At 34.8% G+C, this 18,612-nt stretch overlaps 1 protein-coding gene across 2 annotated transcripts; it reads left to right on the forward strand.

Moving 5' to 3' along the window:
- The first annotated feature begins 3,013 nt into the window (after positions 1-3,013).
- On the forward strand, positions 3,014-16,416 carry LOC122001929. 2 transcript variants are annotated; one of them, XM_042556924.1, is made up of 5 exons: positions 3,014-3,310; positions 4,438-4,699; positions 5,216-5,306; positions 15,885-15,951; positions 16,021-16,416. In XM_042556924.1, exons 2-5 carry the CDS (start codon positions 4,579-4,581, stop codon positions 16,072-16,074), a joined length of 333 nt encoding a protein of 110 aa, XP_042412858.1. In that variant the 5' UTR covers positions 3,014-3,310; positions 4,438-4,578; the 3' UTR covers positions 16,075-16,416. The 2 variants fall into 2 exon arrangements, with proteins under 2 accessions (XP_042412858.1, XP_042412857.1); XM_042556923.1 differs by having other exon boundaries at positions 3,121-3,310; positions 4,443-4,699.
- The last annotated feature ends 2,196 nt before the right edge of the window (positions 16,417-18,612 follow it).

An 18,612-nucleotide genomic window follows, 5' to 3' on the forward strand; every position in this document is an offset into this window, starting at 1 on the left:
TCTTCAATCCTAGTTGCCTTTGCCGCAGCCCATAAAGCAATCTTAACTGCTAGACTCTTAAATCCATCATGTTTCATGTTGCTATGTAAGTGTCTAACACACAATCTATGTTCTGCATCAGGAAACAAAAATTCAATTGCAGAGATCAACCCCTTTTGCTTATCTGACATAAAAGTCCATGCATGTTGATTAACAAAACCAATGTCAGAATCTAAGAGCCGTAGAAACCATGTCCAACTATCCTTCGTCTCACGCTCAACCAATGCATAACATATCAGAAATATGTTGTTGTTTGGGTCTATCCCTACAGCCGATAACAACTGCCCACCATGTTTTTCTTTTAAGAAGCATCCGTCAATACCAATGATAGGCCGACAAGCATCCTTAAATCCTTGCTTACACGCTGAAAAACAAACATACAATCTTTGGAACCTTGGACCTTGGTCATTCTCTATCAACTTCAAAACGACTGTGGCCCCTTCATCGGATCTTTTCAACTCAGCACAATAATTCCTTATTCTACTAAATTGCTCCTCGGCAGTCCCTTGAACCAACTGTAGTGCCTTCCTCTTGGCTAAGTAAGCCACTTTCCTCGAAATGTTGGCCTTCAGCATCGTACAAACCTCCTTCCTAAACTCCTTGGTTCCCAATTTAGGATTTGTGGCAAATCTTTTCACAAACTGCTTCGCTAACCAAGTTGAGTTTATGGACTTGTTGGTATAATCCCAAAAGCAATTATTGTGCGTCCCAGATAAAGTTCTCACTTGCCAACAACTATCATTACTCATCTTGCTAACGTGAATCATCCATGGGCAATCATCTTGTTTGCAATTAGCCCACAGTCGAATATTATCATTCTTTGTGAACTTGATTGCCTTTCCCTTTTTGATATTATAAGTTTGGATCGCAAATTTAGCTTCTTTTTTTGAGCTGAAAATCAAACCAAGGCTTAATTTTGGGTCTTCAGATTCCTTCTTCGAATCAAATTGGGGATAATTTTTAACTTCATCCTCCTCATCAGAATCATTATGACTCTCCAAACCCTCACTATCTGCACAAATGTCATCTTCCTGCAAACTATGTGGCAAGTTATCTATAATTTCCCTCTCATCAAAAACATGTTTCCCTTTATGAGATTGTACGTCATGGTCCACAAACTTATCAAACATCCTATCATCTTCTGAAAAATCATACTCACTATCGTAAAATACATTGTCATCTTCATCATTTGTTCCATCTATCTGACAATGGCTAACGTTTGTGATGCCTCCAAGGTCGCTTCTCGAAGCATCCAAGTGTACTATATAAATTTCAACCTCGTAGTTTCTCGGAATATTACTTTTAATATTCAACACATCTAAATCGCTTTCCAAACATCTCCCATTTATAAATCTTCCTCCAACTTTGTGCCAAAACTTAATAGAATCTTTGTCTTTAAGCCTAAGATCCTCTGCAAATCCCCACAACTCAATCATTCCAAACTTATCAAGATCAACGAAGTCAAAGTATTCAACACTTCCACCAATGTATTCATCCTGTGTACCACTTGATTTCAAACTTCCATTGTAATACAATTTAATTGTAACACAATCGGGTTCTTCAATTAATCCTATGAAAAAAAATTATTCAACAAAATATATATGATATAATAAGTATCAAATATAAATGTACGTTAGTGCAAAAAATAAACAAAAAAGTTACCATAATTTGGAGTGAATTCGAGTGAGAATTTACTTCTTCTAGCCATTAGATAGATAGATAGCCAATTGCTTCCAACCCTGATAACAAATAAAATCAAATCAAAATTTTGAAGTAAATTATGCTTCAAATACTCGTACACAATTTTTTTTATTCCCTCTCTAAACACGAACGAAACACCCCAATAAAAAAATTTTATTCCTAATTTTAGTCTTTTACAATAGAAAAACTCATTTAATATTCACTTTAAGTCTCCAGATACTTTCTATTGCATGAAAGGCAATCAACATGAAAAATAATATTAACCTTTTGATATTTCTACATCATCCTTTTATGGGAAGTTAGATGCATTTTTATGAGTTTATATATTATATATTTCTAGCTTTGTTGAATATATATTGGCTGGAACAATATTAAGTAATAAATTATAGTTTATCAACATTACCTAAATTGCAGCTTTGTGAAGATGCTTTGAAATATATATCTGTATAGTTTGATAAACAGAGAAGCCATCAGCTACGGGTCACAATGATTTTGATTTTATTTTTTTTATATTGATTTCTTGATCAAATCAGGGAACCAATGTAGGAGTTCCCAGAAGGTTCCGGGAGAAGGAACGGCAACAAATTTCTTTACAAAATAACTTATTAAATTAAATCATGTTAAAATAGTTATAAAATCAGATATATTTCTTCTAACCATTACTAGTCTAGAAAAGATAACAGAAAAACTATTATATCTCTAAAAATATTTACCTTTACTTGTTCGAACCAAGGTTCATCCACATAGAGCATGCACTTCGTCAGATGAAGGTGGCACAGTAGTTCGAAACCATTGTGGACTTCCTTCCAACACGTGAAGACTGGAGTTCATCAATTGGATTTTGGGGGAAAAGAAAATGAGATTTAGGGCTCCACGAGTGAAACTGGAGAAATGGAGATTAAGTCGTGGAATTGGATTTTAGATGATGAGACTTGTGGCTTGTGCAAGTCATGTGCACATTTCCGTCTAATTTAACCCCAAAAATGATGGAAGAACTGATTTTGTCAAAAAAAAAATAGTAACGTTTAGGACTAATTTGACCCCTTCAAAATATTTGAGACTGAACCGGGCATTAAGCACAACATTTAGGACTAAATCGGGTCTTTTCCCCAAAAATTTTATTCGCTCGTGCAAACCAATCATGGCCGTTGGCCAAGCGGGCGCTTCCAAATCCCATCCCAACCGTTCAATAGGAATAAGGAACCAAAGCGAAAACCGGGACCACCCACCGTGTGAGTTCAGGATTCGGGAATCCGATTCGTTGGAGCGGTTTTGTATTTGGCAAGGAATAAAGGGTAAAGCAGGCAGGAATTCGCCGCCGCTTCTCCTCTCCATTTTGTTCCAGGGATATCGTCGTTTCTCTTCCTCATCTTCTCCATCGATTCCGCGACGAAGAGCTAACATCGTCGTTGCTACCACAGATTGCTTCCATGGCGTCAATTTGGTGGGTGTAGGTGTTCGTAGGTTGGGCGATCTTTGGGTCGATGCTAGATCTGGACGCAGACGCTGGATAGATGCCACTCTGCAGATCCTTCTTCACTTGGATTGGCCAGCTTCTCGCCTGCATGGGGTACATACGTACACCGACCTGTGAACATGCTTCTTTCGCTCTCTGTCTTTCTCTTTGTTATCGATATCTTTGTTTTCTCAGCGTCCATTAGCGAAATTGTCAATTATTACGGTTTCATGACTTGTAGAGGAGGATTAGTTCTGGAATCGAGAGGGGAGGGGTAAATCTATTGAAAGTTCCAGGCTTATATTTCTTTTCCCGCAACCTAATCTCGCTACTTTGATTTCTCCAATTATAATGTTACTCCTCTTTGATGTTATTGGAGCTCCAAGCGATGCTTTCCCTGCTTTCCCTCTCCCCTCTCTTTGGATTGTGTTTCATCTCCTCTTTGTAATCGGCAAACAAAATTGAAGGAATCGAGATAAATGAATTTTCTTATCTTATTTTTGATGACTTTGGCCTAAACAGGACTTGTCTCTAAGGGTACCATCAAAACTATATGTGACATTTACTTGTGCCTATAGAGTATGGGCATCTCCAATGCAAGGTTTATAAGAGGTCTGTAAAATTTAAAAACCTCAATAAAAAAGATTGAACCATTGTAGAGGTGAGGTTTAAGGTTTATAGTTCAAGAGCAGTATTGAAACTCAAATCTGCTTTTTTCTCTTGAAGATTGAGCTTGTAATTAATGATAAAGTAGTGTTACATTGTGATTTATGATTTGTAATGTAGGGAGATATATGATTTGTAATCTAGGGCCCATAAAAATGTTGTAAAGAGGTTTTTTCATTGTAGATAGAATAATAGGTTTTTTTTCATTTTTGATGTGGCATTGATGTGGTACATTGGGGGTTACAAAAACCTCATTCATAGAATTAGCCATTGGAAATCCCCTCAGTCAATGATCAGAATGATAGGATTAGTTTGAGCTGACCCATACGGACTGACACTTGAAACCATGCATATATGAGAGTGCTAAATGAAAGAATAAAAATTCTCGAGATTACTAGTCTGACTTGGGGTTCTATTCATGTTGATGTTATTTATTTTGATTTAAAATTCCCTTGAAACTTCAGCTCAGAGTCTGTGGATTTTTTTTTTTTTATATTATGACTTGTTTGAATTCCATGGGCCTATTATGGTATATTATACTAATTGTCAGCTCGGTTAAACCTGCTTTGTAACAGAGCAGAGGTTGTTTTGGATGTTGTACTAAGCCCACACCAATTATTGCTGTGGATGAGCCATCAAAAAGTTTGAAAATCCAAGGTCAGACAGTTAGAAAACCTAACTTTTCTGAAGATTTTTGGAGTACGAGCACTTATGAGATGGAAAATAGCGGAGTTCAATCACAGAGGAGTGTTTCTTCAATCAGCACATCAGCGCAACCCTTTGACCACCATGGTGGAGCAGGAAGCACGAGCAACCCTTCAGAATTTGTGAATCATGGCAAGTTTGACTGATCTACCTTGGCCTTTTGTGCTTATTAAACTCCTATGCTTGTGACTGAAATGCATTCTCTATTTTAAAATCTTCTGCAATTTAATTGTGTTGGATGACTGTGAAATCCTCAGTAACAATATTATTCTGGTTCCCAAATGTTTGTTATGGGATAAAGAATGTTGTTAGTCCAATAGAAAAATCAATTTGATTTCTCTGCTACTATTGACAAATTTCTTTTGATGCCTGTAGTTTTTAAGACACTGACCTGAGTTAATGATTTTGGTCTTACACCATTTTGTTTTAGAAGGAGTAAAGAAACCTGTGTTTAGTTAGCTACAACCGAGTATGAAATTTAACTATAAAATTGAACTTGAATAGGATGGTAAATACACAGTTTCACCTTTTTTCAGTGATTACAAATTACAATACAGAATCTAATGTGCATCAGACAATTTCCTGGATGGACACTGATATATTTTTTTTGTTCCCTGTTTTTGTCCAACTCTTGGATTGTTCGCTCAGGTCTTCTTCTATGGGCTCAAACCAGACAGCATTGGACTGGAAATAAAAAGTCAGAGATGCAGCCACAGCAACTCCGAGAACCAAGATTAAGGTAAGTCCATCTGCATGCTGAAAAAACAAACTTACTGTTTACATTAGGTGCCACTATATGTAAATTTTAGCTATCTGTTGACCCATAGATGAGTTTATGATTTTAAGGCACAACTTATTTTATATACACTCAGCAGTTAGCCTTTGTTTTGATGCTAGGAATTAATTGACTACTGAGTGAATCTCATTTCGGTAAAGGTTAAATTGACACTATGCAGGCTTGCTAACTCTGCTGAATTATTTTTTGGAAAGATACAGGCTGCAATTCTGTTGAAATCATCTGTGCATTTCCAAATTGACTAGTTAATCTGTTAGATATGATCAATGACAAACAAAACACTTTTCATACTTATTAGTAATTGGATCTGAATTTGCCTTTCATGGTGATTAAGAATTTCTCATGTGGGCATTATTGAGAAATGATTTTTTAAACTTTTATCAAATAGTTTAAATTTTAGAGATTGCTACTTGGAAGGAAAGAAAAAAAAATTATACAAAAGTTTTGTTCTTGAGGATGCAAAAAATTTATTATTCCTTTTATGCCTATTTCCTTTCTTCTCATTTCTTTCCAAGTAAGATGGTGGTCAAAGTAATATTGGGAAAGGGATGATAAATAAAAGTTGGTCTCTAGAAGTTAGTTGCTAATCTATCTTGTGTGCTAGATTGCTGTTCTACTGAATATATCTCATATCTGAATTATTCTGACTATAAACAAATTTGGTGATGTGAGAAAACCATGTCTCTTTTTAGGACTAAGAAATGCACCATTTTTTATTGTCTGGCTATCGGCAGCTTAAATTGAAACTACGTAAAGCAAGTGTAGCTAGTCCCTATCTTTTTCTACTAGGATGATAAATACAATTTTGTCATTATACTTGGATCTAGCAACTTAAGAACATAAAGGGTATTTAGGAAGGGAAGAAGAAGTAGGCTCTCCTAGACATCAGGTTGCTGACCTTTGTTATTTGCATTAGGATTGGACTTAGCATCAAATTTACACATTATCAGTAAAAAAAAAAAAAAAAGATTACTGATTTCCAACAGCTCACTGATCTTTGGAACAAATGAAGTGAATTTAGGTTATTGTGTTCAATAACCTCTATCTGACATTTGAAAGAGCAAAAGAAGCAGAATAGAAATGGTAAAAAGACAACAGGGTAGTAAAGGACACGATAAACAAAGAGTTAGCACTCAATCAGCCTCCCTGATATTATATTGTATAATTTATTTGAATTACTGGCGGATTTCTCTAGTTGCATTTTGCCATATCAGGTTTGAGTTGAGTTCAGATGAATGATGGATCCAGCATTTATGAATGTACATAACATCAGTGAGCACATGAAGCTTTTTCTTAAATTATGTGTTTGCTTTCGAGATGTTTGGATGACTAGCAAAACTAATATAAAACATAAAACTACAAGACAAAACTATAAATCCAAATAGATTTTTAGTTGCATTTTGCATCACTAACTTTATTAACTTATGAGTTATTTTAACTTATGAGTTTAAATAACCGAACAAAATTTATATCATTTGATGTATCTAGTTGTATATTTTTTTTCAATTATAAATTTATAAATGCTTCCTATGCACTTTCTTATTTCTTTTAGTTATTTGAAGTTTATATTATTTTTTAAAAAATTCAATTGGTTTTCTTAGCTCAGCGTCAATTTTTGTCAGTCCTACGCATTCCTGATTTGCACTATGGGGTTGCAACTTCACGTATGTTTGGATGTTCTTGATGACATGCCTTGCCTGAGCTTGGCTCATTGAGGGGCAAGCCATTGCTTGCCACATATGGTCTAAAAAAGTAAGAGTAAAGCACAATCAACTATCACATACCACAGAAGAAACACAACTCAAAATGCAATTGCCACACCAATCAACTGCACCTGGAGGCCAAAAACATTAGAAAGTGAACATAAATCACAAAATGGGTAATCTAGAAAGATGTGTATGAATTTTTATCTTGTATTTAGAGTTCAAGAGAATAACAATAATTAATTAAAGCATCAACATATTATTTAAGCATACAATTACATTAAGAATAGCTACTCTTTAGCATACTTGCAATATTTCCACTTGTTTGTAATCACTTTAATTTAGTTTTGCATGAATTCATTCGTTTTCACATTATATTAAGAAAAATTGATCTACCAAGGGAATCACTAGAGCCAAGTCCATAGACTATGAGTGATATCATTTGACATGTTTCAATGATAGATAGTGATATAGCATAACATTCAATAGTGACCAACGTATGCACCCATGTAACCTGTAGGCTGTCAGTTGCTCATATGGCTAGGCTTGAAGGCTTCACTTTTTAATATTTGGTTCACCAATTTAAAGTCACATTCTTTTATGGTTTCATAATAAATGATGTTCCACTTTTGAGATTACTCATTGTATAACTAATTCACTTTTAAGTGCAGTTAGTGACTAACCTAGGTCACCATTTAATACAAATTACACTATTTAGATAATGTTTTACAAGATGTTCATGATCTAGTTAAGCAACAAATAAAGAAACATGTACTATCAAAGTAAAACAATACTGAACATGAAAGGAGCGGTAATTAAAAGACGTATCAACAAACAACTAATCCCACATGATAGCCCACATGATAAGCATGAAAGGCAAGCCATTTACCATCCCCATTAGTTAAACCCCCCACATTTTATTACAATGAGATCCCATTCCACTAATTAAACACCATTCTTAATCTTTTTTATAACAATCACCAGAGCAATTAAGGCAAATAATTCTTTAATTAGATTATATATATAGTCTAAGCAAGACAATATATATTCATGCACAAAAGTTATTATAAGAGGTCAAGCAAAGAAGTTTGCTCACCTCATAAGAAGCTCCTGATTCATACATCAACTGTTGCCTACAACACTCCTTGATCCTTTGAAGGTGAGCCTAAAATTACGCGACTATAATTTAGACTGGAAAATAGAATCTCTTAATCATTATAAACATAATCAACCCTTTAGTAAATATGAAACCAACCTCATCTCTAAACTTAAATTACATCAATACCAAAGTCCACTCCAACCTTAATCTTTAAAAACAAAATAATGCTACTTAGCACAAGGTTAAAAGTAATTCTCACCAGACCATCAGGTAGTTCACAACCTCTATAAGGTGTAAATGAGCCCTGACAAAAAAGGAAACTATCATTCAACTGTGAAGGCCCAAAACAAAAGTGACACCAACAGAACAATCTACTTACCAACAGATCCACCTAAACTATTAATCCAAAAAGATGATTCCAGCCAATCATCAAACTCAGATCTGGAAACAAGGGTATTGCTGTGATTTTGCTGGAGAAGACTTCAAATAAATCTAGAGAAAACAAAGGTTTAAGCATAACTATTACTGGAGTAGAGTTGGTAGGCAGCCGAGAAAAGATATTGGATGAAGTATTCTGACTCACAATAAGCTTAGGAAAACTCTGTTATGAAGAAACCAACAGTATGAAAACTAAGAGAATAAATCACTTCCCTTGAACAAAACAAGGATAGAAATCAGATCTGAAGCAACTTACCAACTGCGATTGGTCACAACTATCATTCAAAAAAGAAGGCAAGGGTTCCTTTGCCAGAGGAGAGATTGGAAGTTGCTAAACTGGTTGGGATGTTGATGCAAAATGTACCTTGCCTCCCGACTTGAAGAGATGGAGTCAGCTTCAAGAGATAGAGAGTGCGAAAGAAAAAGAGAGGGATTGAGAGAGAAAGAAACTCTCAAAGGGATCCATCAATATTGGAAGAGGGTGGATGTTGCCGCTCACTAGAGTAGTGACCATGAGAGCTATAACAATTGCAGTCTAGAAGTGGGCCTGTTGAGAGGGAGGAAGAGAGAAAGAGATCAGAAATGGAATAAATCCAGAGAGAAAAGGGGGGAGTTTAAATATCACGTTAACATTAACAAGACTAAACTTAACCAAACCAAACATTCAACCATAACTTTCAATTTGAGTCCATATCGAGTGTGGTTTCAACCCAATTAAATCTATTCTTGAAGCCCACACAATCGAACTAATACCAAAGTTGGACTCCATTTAAACTCTAAATAAATTTATATTGTTTCCTGTAATTAAAATTTAGGGTTATTACACTTGATGATATACCACAATTTAGTCATTCCTTGACTTAGTACATCCCCTTGCCTAACATGATCTGAACCTCTATATTGTGTACGAGAGTAAAATTAAGCAGAATAGATCCTATTTTAAAATATTTTGCAAGCCTGCAAATGCTTTGCCTTGCCCCATCCAATTGGTCACTATATTGATTGAAGATCTTACAACCTGCTTGAAATCATGGTTGAGGTCGTATTTAGTTCTTTGATTATGGATTTGCATCATTTATCACCTCTATATAACCCAAAAACATCAAGATACATGATCCTTTCTTTTCTCTCAATTTCTTATGTTCAAATGTATTGAAGATATCCATCAACAACAACAACAACCAAGCCTTTTCCCACTAGGTGGGGTCGGCTGTATGAATCCTTTTATGCCATTGAGCTCTATCTCCTATTATATCATCATCTATATTTAAATAAATTTTATCTTGTTTTATTGTTGCTAACCAAGTCTTTTTTGGTTTTCCTCTTTCTCGTTTTATATGCATGTTTATCATAGTTTCACATCGCCTAACTGGAGTATTTATTGGTCGTCTAAGTACATGTCCGTACCATCTTAAACGTGTCTCTCTGAGTTTTTCCTCAATAGATGCAACTCCTACTTTCTCTCTAATGCTCTCATTTCTTATTTTGTCCATCCTCGTATGTCCACACATCCACCTTAACATTCTCATCTCTGCAACTCTCATCTTCTGCTCATGTGTTCGAGTCATAGTCCAACATTCAGCTCCATATAATGTGGTTTTATAGAACTTACCTTTAAGTTTAAGAGGTACTTTACGGTCACATAAAACACTCGACGCTCCCCTCCATTTCACCCATCCTGCTTGTATTCTATGTAAGACACCTCTCTCAATCCCTCCATCATTTTGTAAAAATAATCCTAAATATTTAAATCTCTCGGTTCCAGGCAACTCGTCCTCTTTTATCTTAACAATTGTTTCATTACTTCTAATATTGCTAAACTTAAATTCCATATATTCTGTCTTTAATCTACTAAGCTTAAAACCTTTCCCTTCTAGTGTTTCCCTCTAAAATTTTAGCTTAGCATTTACTCCTTCACGTGTCTCATCTACCAAAATAATATCATCTGCAAACAACATGCACCACGGTACTGTGTCTTAAATGTGCGTAGTGAGTTCGTCCATAATTAGTGTAAAAAGATAGGGACTTAGGGTTGATATGTAACCCTATCTTTATTGGAAATGTTTCAGTTACTCCGCCTAAAGTCTTTACTCTGGTTGTTACCTTCTCATACATATCCTTAATTAGTTCAATATATGTTACGCTAACACCTCTCTTTTCTAAAATTCTCCATATAATTTCTCTTGGGACTCTATCATAAGCTTTTTCTAAGTCAATGAATACCATGTGTAGATCTTGTTTTTGCTCCCGATATTTTTCAATTAATTGTCTAAGGAGATGTATAGTTTCTTTCAGGCATGAACCCAACTAGATTTTCTGTAACTATGGTCTCCTTTCTTAAATTTTTTCTATTACTTTTTCCCAAAGTTTCATAGTATGACTCATTAGTTTAATACCCCTATATCAGTTATAATTTTGTACGTCTTCTACTTGTATACCTAAGTACTTATCCTCCATCGTTCATTTTTTCGCTTTCAATATCATATTAAATAATTTTGTAAGCCATTCAATACCTTGTTTCCTAAGCACTTCCATACCTCTATCGGAATATCATCCGTCCAACGGCTTTTCCATTAAGGATCTCATTTAAAGCTTGTTTTACTTTTTTTGATTTCAAAATTAAATTAAATTTACGTCATTCAATACAATAAATACCTAAGGATTAAGTTTACGTCCCATTAAACCTTCATTAAGAAGTGATGAAAATACCTTTTTCATCTCTCCTTTATTTTCTTATTCGTCTCTAGTAATCTATGATATTCATCTTTAATACATCTTATTTGGATAAAATCCTTTATTTTCTTCTCAATTTAGTTATTCTATAGATGTCTCCCTATTTTGTATTAAGTTGTCAATACAAATGTTCAAAAATTTCATTCTCGGCTTCACTCACTACTTTCTTAGCTACTATATACTTTTTAAATTTTTTAAATTTTCCTGTTCTACAAATATATATTCCTTATAAGCTATTCGTTCTTCCTTCACTTTCTCTTGTACTTTCTCATTCCACCACCAAGATTCTTTACTTAGTGGTGCATGTCATTTTGACTGAGTACACTCTTAGCTACTATTTTCAACTTTGATATTATATTATCCCATGTTGTATTAGAGTCATCGTATATTTCACCTAATGCTTGTACTTCTACCTTCTCCTTGAATATATTTTGCTTCTCATCCTTTAACTTCCACCACTTAATTCTAGGAATCGTATATATTTTCTTTCTATTGATACTATATTTGAGGCGTATATCCAATACTACTATCCTATGTTGGGTAGTTAAGCTTTGGATGACTTTACAATCTTTACAAATCTTTCTATCCTTTTTCATAATCATAAGAAAGTCAATTTGCGATTTATTATTCCTACTTTTGAATGTGACTAAGTGTTCTTCGCTTTTCTTAAAAAAACGTATTAGCTAATATAAGGTCATATACTATCGCAAAATCTAATATAGTTTTCCCTTCCTCATTCCTCGTTCCAAACCCATAACTCCCATGTACTCTCTCATATTCCTCATTTTTCACTCCGACATGCCCATTTAAATCACCTCCTATTAAAATCCTTTCATTTGGTGGAATATTTTGTAATATTTCATCTAAGTCCTCCCAAAACCTTAATTTGGTAGCTTCATCTAATCCTACTTGTGGTGCATATACGCTAATTATGTTCATAGTTTCTTTCGCCACTATTATCTTAAGGGTTATAATTCTATCCCCTTTTCTAACTACTCCTACAACTTCATCCTTTAACAAACTATCTACAATAATACCCACTCCATTTCTTGCTTTACTCTTTCCAGTGTACCATAACTTAAAACCCGAGTTTTCTATCATCTTTGCCTTCTCACCTGTCCATTTTGTCTCTTGTACGCATAAAATATTAATTTTTCTCCTAATCATCATATCTACTACCTCCATTGATTTACCAGTGAGAGTTCCTATGTTCCATGTTCCAAATCTTAGATTATTAGTTTTCCTATCATATTTGTTCTTATCTAACCTATGGTGTGAGAACTCTTGCCTATTTAACACAACACCCAAGTTCTCATGGAGATGTAGCTGTCCTTGCTGAGACGTTACAGTCGGACCCTGTAACGTGAACTCTTGCATATTTATCACTACACCCGAGTTCTGGAGATGTAGCGGTCCTTGCCGAGACGTTACAGTCGGACCCTGCAACGCGTTCCTTCCGGGGAACAACCTAGCATTAGCACAATAGTTTAATGGATTCATTCATGAAATATTTGTCATAGTTTGACGCTGGCTGGCAACCTAATGCAACCCTCCTCCTTTATCCGGGCTTGGGACCGGCCATGACTGGTCATCATGGGCGGAGTTGTATTGAAGATATCCATGTCTTTGTTAATTGTTTTGGAGAAAAGCTACTGTAAAAGCCACTGTTGTAAAAATATTAGAGAACAGCTAAACAATTAATCAATTAAAAAATGAGGCTGGTATTTATTACAGTTGATATTGATTATTTTCTGGAAACCATGTGATGTAGCATTGAGACTATTAGAAACTCACAAGTAATTAAATTTTTGTTAAATTAGAAGATATTTACATGAGGACTGAGGATCCTTCATATAGGGGAAGATGACGTATTAGGTTTATTATGACTGGTAGAAGCAAATAATTGGTATTACGACACGTTTTTTAAAACAAACTTTAAACCACAAAACATAAAAAATTATTGTATTTGATTAAGGAGACTTGGAAAATCTTGACCAGACTTTCCATTGTTGAGTATAGGTTAATGTTCTAAAAATTGGCCTAGGTGGCTTCCTAGGTGCTAGGCGCCAGTCAACCACACAAAAAGAAAACATATTAGTCGGCCAGCCTAGGCGGCCTTGGTGCCTAGACAGGATTAGACGACCCTAGGTGCCGACTAATTGGTCGAATCGTCTAGGCACCGTAGAAATAGTGCAGGGTTTTCATGTTTTTTTAGTTTAAAGCCCAATTAAAAAAAATTAAAATGTAACCTTTTTTTTTGTTGGGCTTAAGTTTTATAAGTCCAAAACTTTGACCCAACAAGAAAATCGATTTGTTAGCTTGTTCTAGCGCCTAGCACCAAACTTCATCTTCATCGAGTAACTAGAGCTGGAGAAATAAGACCAAATAAAGAAACCCATATTTTATGATATTTTATTAGTTATATAATTTTGAACTTATTTTAAATTTGATGTCATTGTATTAAAGTTATTGAATGTGATTTATTATATAATTTATGTTATAGGAATCTGCCTAGTGACGCCTAGTCCCCACCTAGGCAGCCTAGGTGCTAGTTTGACACCCGACTAGTGCCAAGCGAATTTTAGAACCTTGGTATAGGCGTACAAGGTTGGTCAAAGAGTGTCTTTGGGGAAGTTAGAGTAAGACACTTTTTGGATAAAGTGTAGCCTAGTGCACAAAGCTCCTACTAATATGGGTCCTGAGGAAAGATAAGGCCACATTGGATCAATTGTACGTAACCTTACCTTACATTTTACAAGAGGCTATGTTTGTGACTCGAACCTGTGACTTCAAGGTCATATAGTAACAACTTTACTGTTAAAGCTCATCTTCTAAAATCTGAGCATTTATATTTATAGTCTTTTTTCCAATGAATTAGGTACCTCTTAAAGCTTCCATTTGGATCTATTATTGTCTGTCTATCAACTATGTGTTCAATCGTAGGTGTTGATTGTGTTGTAGAGGAGAGCGGTGGCACTAAAGCTAAAGGAGCACAGAGAAAGCAACAAACAAGTAGGGTTGAGTATCCCTGAATATGACAATAAGTATTTTGGGCTAATGTCTGATTCAACCAGAGAATCAATAACATAAGCATTAGCAATAATTGTTCTAACAATGAAAAAAGAACAACGGAGTGATACATATGGAATTTTTGGTAAGTGTTGAGTGTGAACAAGGAGATAACACAGTCTGGCTACATTGTTATGATGTAGATCGACTTATATTTTATAAGTTTTCAGTAATGCAATTTTCCTTCTAACTTAACATGAGTCTCTCTATATGCTATAGAAAACACTTAGCAATTCATTAGGTCGGAAGATGCAAGTAGGTAAATCATATCTTTAGTCCCATAAACATTTGAAAGCACATCTTCTCATGGTGCAGCTTTTATAATTATAAGAAAATTGAGCAATTAGCAAAATAAAATTTCAGTTCCTTGGTTTTCACCCACTAGATGTCTAAGCAATTGGCCAACTCAGTTTAACGTTTACTTTGTGGTTAACTTGCCAATGAAAACTCAAGTTGGTTTCATTTATGGCTTGGGCTTGGTTTAATTGAATTATGTTTGGTCTGGTTGACTTGATATTTTTTCATTGTGTTGAAATGAGTGTTCTTCATAATGCCTTTTTAGGAAGTTAAAAAGCTAGGACCTAAAAAGCATGATTTGAGCAATGTTTACGGGAAGAATGTCACTATATGTTTTTAGTGTAGGAACTTATTTAGATAGGGATTAGATATCTCTACATAAATTTAGGTGATGTTTGGTCCATCTGTTTAACTAAGGACTCTATTAAGGTCCTGGTGTAGAAGAATTCTTGTGACTTTACCGGAAATTACATTCATGTAACACTAACTATTTTTGACAATGTTGAATATTCTATCCCAACATTAAGTGAAATATGGAAAATATCAATGTGTTTTATCAGATGTGGACATGGGCAAATTCAATTTTCCCTCTGGGAAAGATTTTTTTTCTTATTCGTCCATTGTCCTACATCATGAAGTAGCTGAGGTGTTTTGCAAGAGAGATTTGAAACTGCATATTGAATGGACTGAATTATGGTACAACTGATTTTGCATGGAAACTAACACAACTCAGAACATAAACCAACACAAACTTTACCGAACTGAAAGATGATTTGCATGTGAATTGAGGATCATTTATACAGAAAATATGGCCTATTCTTCTAAAATTGGGATATAATTTAACCAATTTATTACGACTAGTAAAAACATAATATAGGTTTTACATAATATTTTTTTAGAAATAAAAAAATGATAAGCAGCGTGATCCATGTGGACACCCATAACATTGTTGTCACTAGATGTGATTGATGCTTGTTAAAATTTGACAGAATATGTTCCATGGTGTAGGTAATTACTTTAATACCTATTATTTCATATATGTGACTAAAACTATGGAAAAATATTTTGTTAAAAATTGAACATCATTTTACTCAAACTGGTAATATTTACATGTTATGAACAAACATCTAAAAATTGATATTGCATTTTTTCCTTATAAATGTTCGACTTATGTCGATGCAGTTGGAATGCAACATATGAAAGTTTACTTGGAAGCAATAAGCCATTTCCACAACCCATTCCCCTATCAGTAAGACTTGTAATGTGTTCCTTTAATGACTCAAGTTAACTTTGGTGATTAATATGAAAATGGTGGCAGGAAATGGTAGATTTTCTCGTGGACATCTGGGAGCAAGAGGGATTATATGACTAAGCCTGAGATGTTTCTATTAAATGCTATTGTGATTTGTGGGGTAAAAATAGGAATGGTTTGCCGTTGAACCACTGACTATCCAAGAGTTAAAGGTGGTGTGTTCAAGTATTTCAAACAGGAACGTTACAGTCATGATAAATATTGCTCATGATGTAGTGCTTGCATAATTGAATATACTTGAGAACTGTGTGGCAACTGCCTCGACATGTGATTGCTGATGTTAGACCTCAGATGTAATTTTTGTTTCTATAGATGGATTCACTCTTCAACGTCTACGTAAATCAATATTAATGTAGCCACTCTAGTAAGGTGCTGAATGTTTATTTCTGAATGTTTATTTTATTTATCCTCTTGTAGTGGTACGGTGGTTGAGGTATGAGGTGTTGTCATATGAGGTCTTAGGATCGAAACACGATATGTCCTCCATGCCTTCATGTCTTGGCCAATTGCATTAATGACTAGTAGTCATCCGTAATTTATCTTCTCCGTATTAGTCTAGGGACGAGTTGATGGGATACTAAGGACGAGTAAATCGCCTTTTGCCACATCAATGTTCATTTCATTTGCTGCATGTAGTTGATTCTAACAATTATCGTGAAGAAACTGTGCCTGAACGTATGCTTTATTAATGGAGGTCATTTATATTAACTCCGGGTTCAGCTAGGGGAAAGAAAGTCAGGTTTTGTTTAATAAACTTCGCAAGTAATTCTGTAGTCTTCTGGTCGCCATCATCTTAAACTTAGTGGATTGATGCCAATTATGGTGAGCATGAGTGAAACCAAATACTTTCTCCAGGTCAGAGCAATGCCTCATTTTGCAGGTCTTTCCATCTTTTTGAAGAGTCTAGCTTCATCTTCTCTCTATTCTTTAGATATGAATCTTAATCCCTCTGTCAATATCCACCTTTCCGGAACCATCAAATGCCTGTTTGTATGCTGCTTGTCTCAATGTGTTAGGGTTACTAATATCCTTGCTTTCTGCTCAAAGTTAATGATTACTAAAGGCTCTTCGCTCTGTGCCATCCTTTTCAGCAGACTGGGCAGTTCCTATCTCGTAAATCCTTCAAGGTCAGCATATACTCACAACATCCATCAGCCACCCTTGGTCTTACTTCCATTCACGGCAGTAATCTTGCCATATGCTTTAATCTTGCCATTTGAGGTCTATGTCTTGTGATATATTCCTTCGATGATGTTGCAGACGCAGGCCATGGAAAAAGGCTAAGTGTAAGGTTCATTTGGTGGAAAATGCTGCTAAATGGAAAAGAAATAGAAAATCCAAAAGTAAATAAAGACAAGAATTCCTCTATTCCCTCTGGTGATGTGAATAAATCCAAATCTGAAATATGGAATGCTAGAAAAATGAAGTGATACATTTCTATTACAAGAAGTTGAGTAAATTGTTATTTCACAGTAAGTGCATATTTAAATCGTCAAATACTAAAATATCGAATCTATAAAGATTATTGATTAAACACTAATAAAGTTTATAAAGTAAGTTATCTAGACGGTTGAAGATTGTGTTAGTTACGAATGCCAGAGAGAGGTAGAGCAAGTGATCAAAGAGAGAAGTTGACTTTTAGGAGAGATTTTAGGATTTTGATTTCACTAACATGTTAGTTAATGTTTATATATATTATTCATCTCCTTACCTTTATGCTTACATTTTTGTAGAGATTCTAATCAAATTACTAACACAGACTTGTTAAGCTTACACCATAGTATTTATACCAATTTTCAATGTCATTAAATAAAAAAGTAATTCTAGAAAGTTTGTTCAAAAGAATACTCTTTGTCACTAAGGGTCCCACAATCCTGCTTTCTAAAGTTTTTTCATTTACTTCCTAATGTTAGATTAATATTATTAAATAAAGAGATAACATAGAAAGTCCAGTTAAAGAGATATCCTTATCACATGAGGGTTCCTCGATCATACAATTTTAATTTATACAAGTCTTTTCCTAACATTAATTTGGAGAAAACCCATTAGACTCTAGTTTGCTAATCCTTTGTAGAGAATTGATCCTCACTTAAGATGATACTTTAGAAGTTCGGTTAAAAAGATACCTTCTGCCACTAAGAGCCCCCCAGTCATACAATCTAAAGCACCTCCTCAACATGGTGACCAATCCTTTACATCCATATGCATTCAACACACAAATATTTAATCAAACGCAAACAAGACACAACACAATAAAACAAATCAAACATATCATAGGATAAGGAAATGGACAAATTCGTAGTTCATACGTTCACATCACATCATAATTACTCCTTACATCTTAGAGTTCAAAGGTATACTCCATGGAGAAGGAAGAACACACCAAAGATATGAAAGAAAATATTCTTACAATCCAAATCTGAGAATGAAGGAGAAGAAATGCTTAGCGTGGAGATTGTTGATGTCTTTGAGATGTTTCCTTATACCAGAGGTGGATGGATCATCACGACAACTCTTGGATTGTAGATCTAGGGTTCCCTGCAAGGGGAGAACCCTTTCCTAAGTTAAGGGGCGGAGCTCCAAACCCAAGATACCCCT

The sequence above is a fragment of the Zingiber officinale genome, chromosome 7A (assembly GCF_018446385.1).
Source record: "Zingiber officinale cultivar Zhangliang chromosome 7A, Zo_v1.1, whole genome shotgun sequence".
NCBI lineage: Eukaryota > Viridiplantae > Streptophyta > Magnoliopsida > Zingiberales > Zingiberaceae > Zingiber > Zingiber officinale.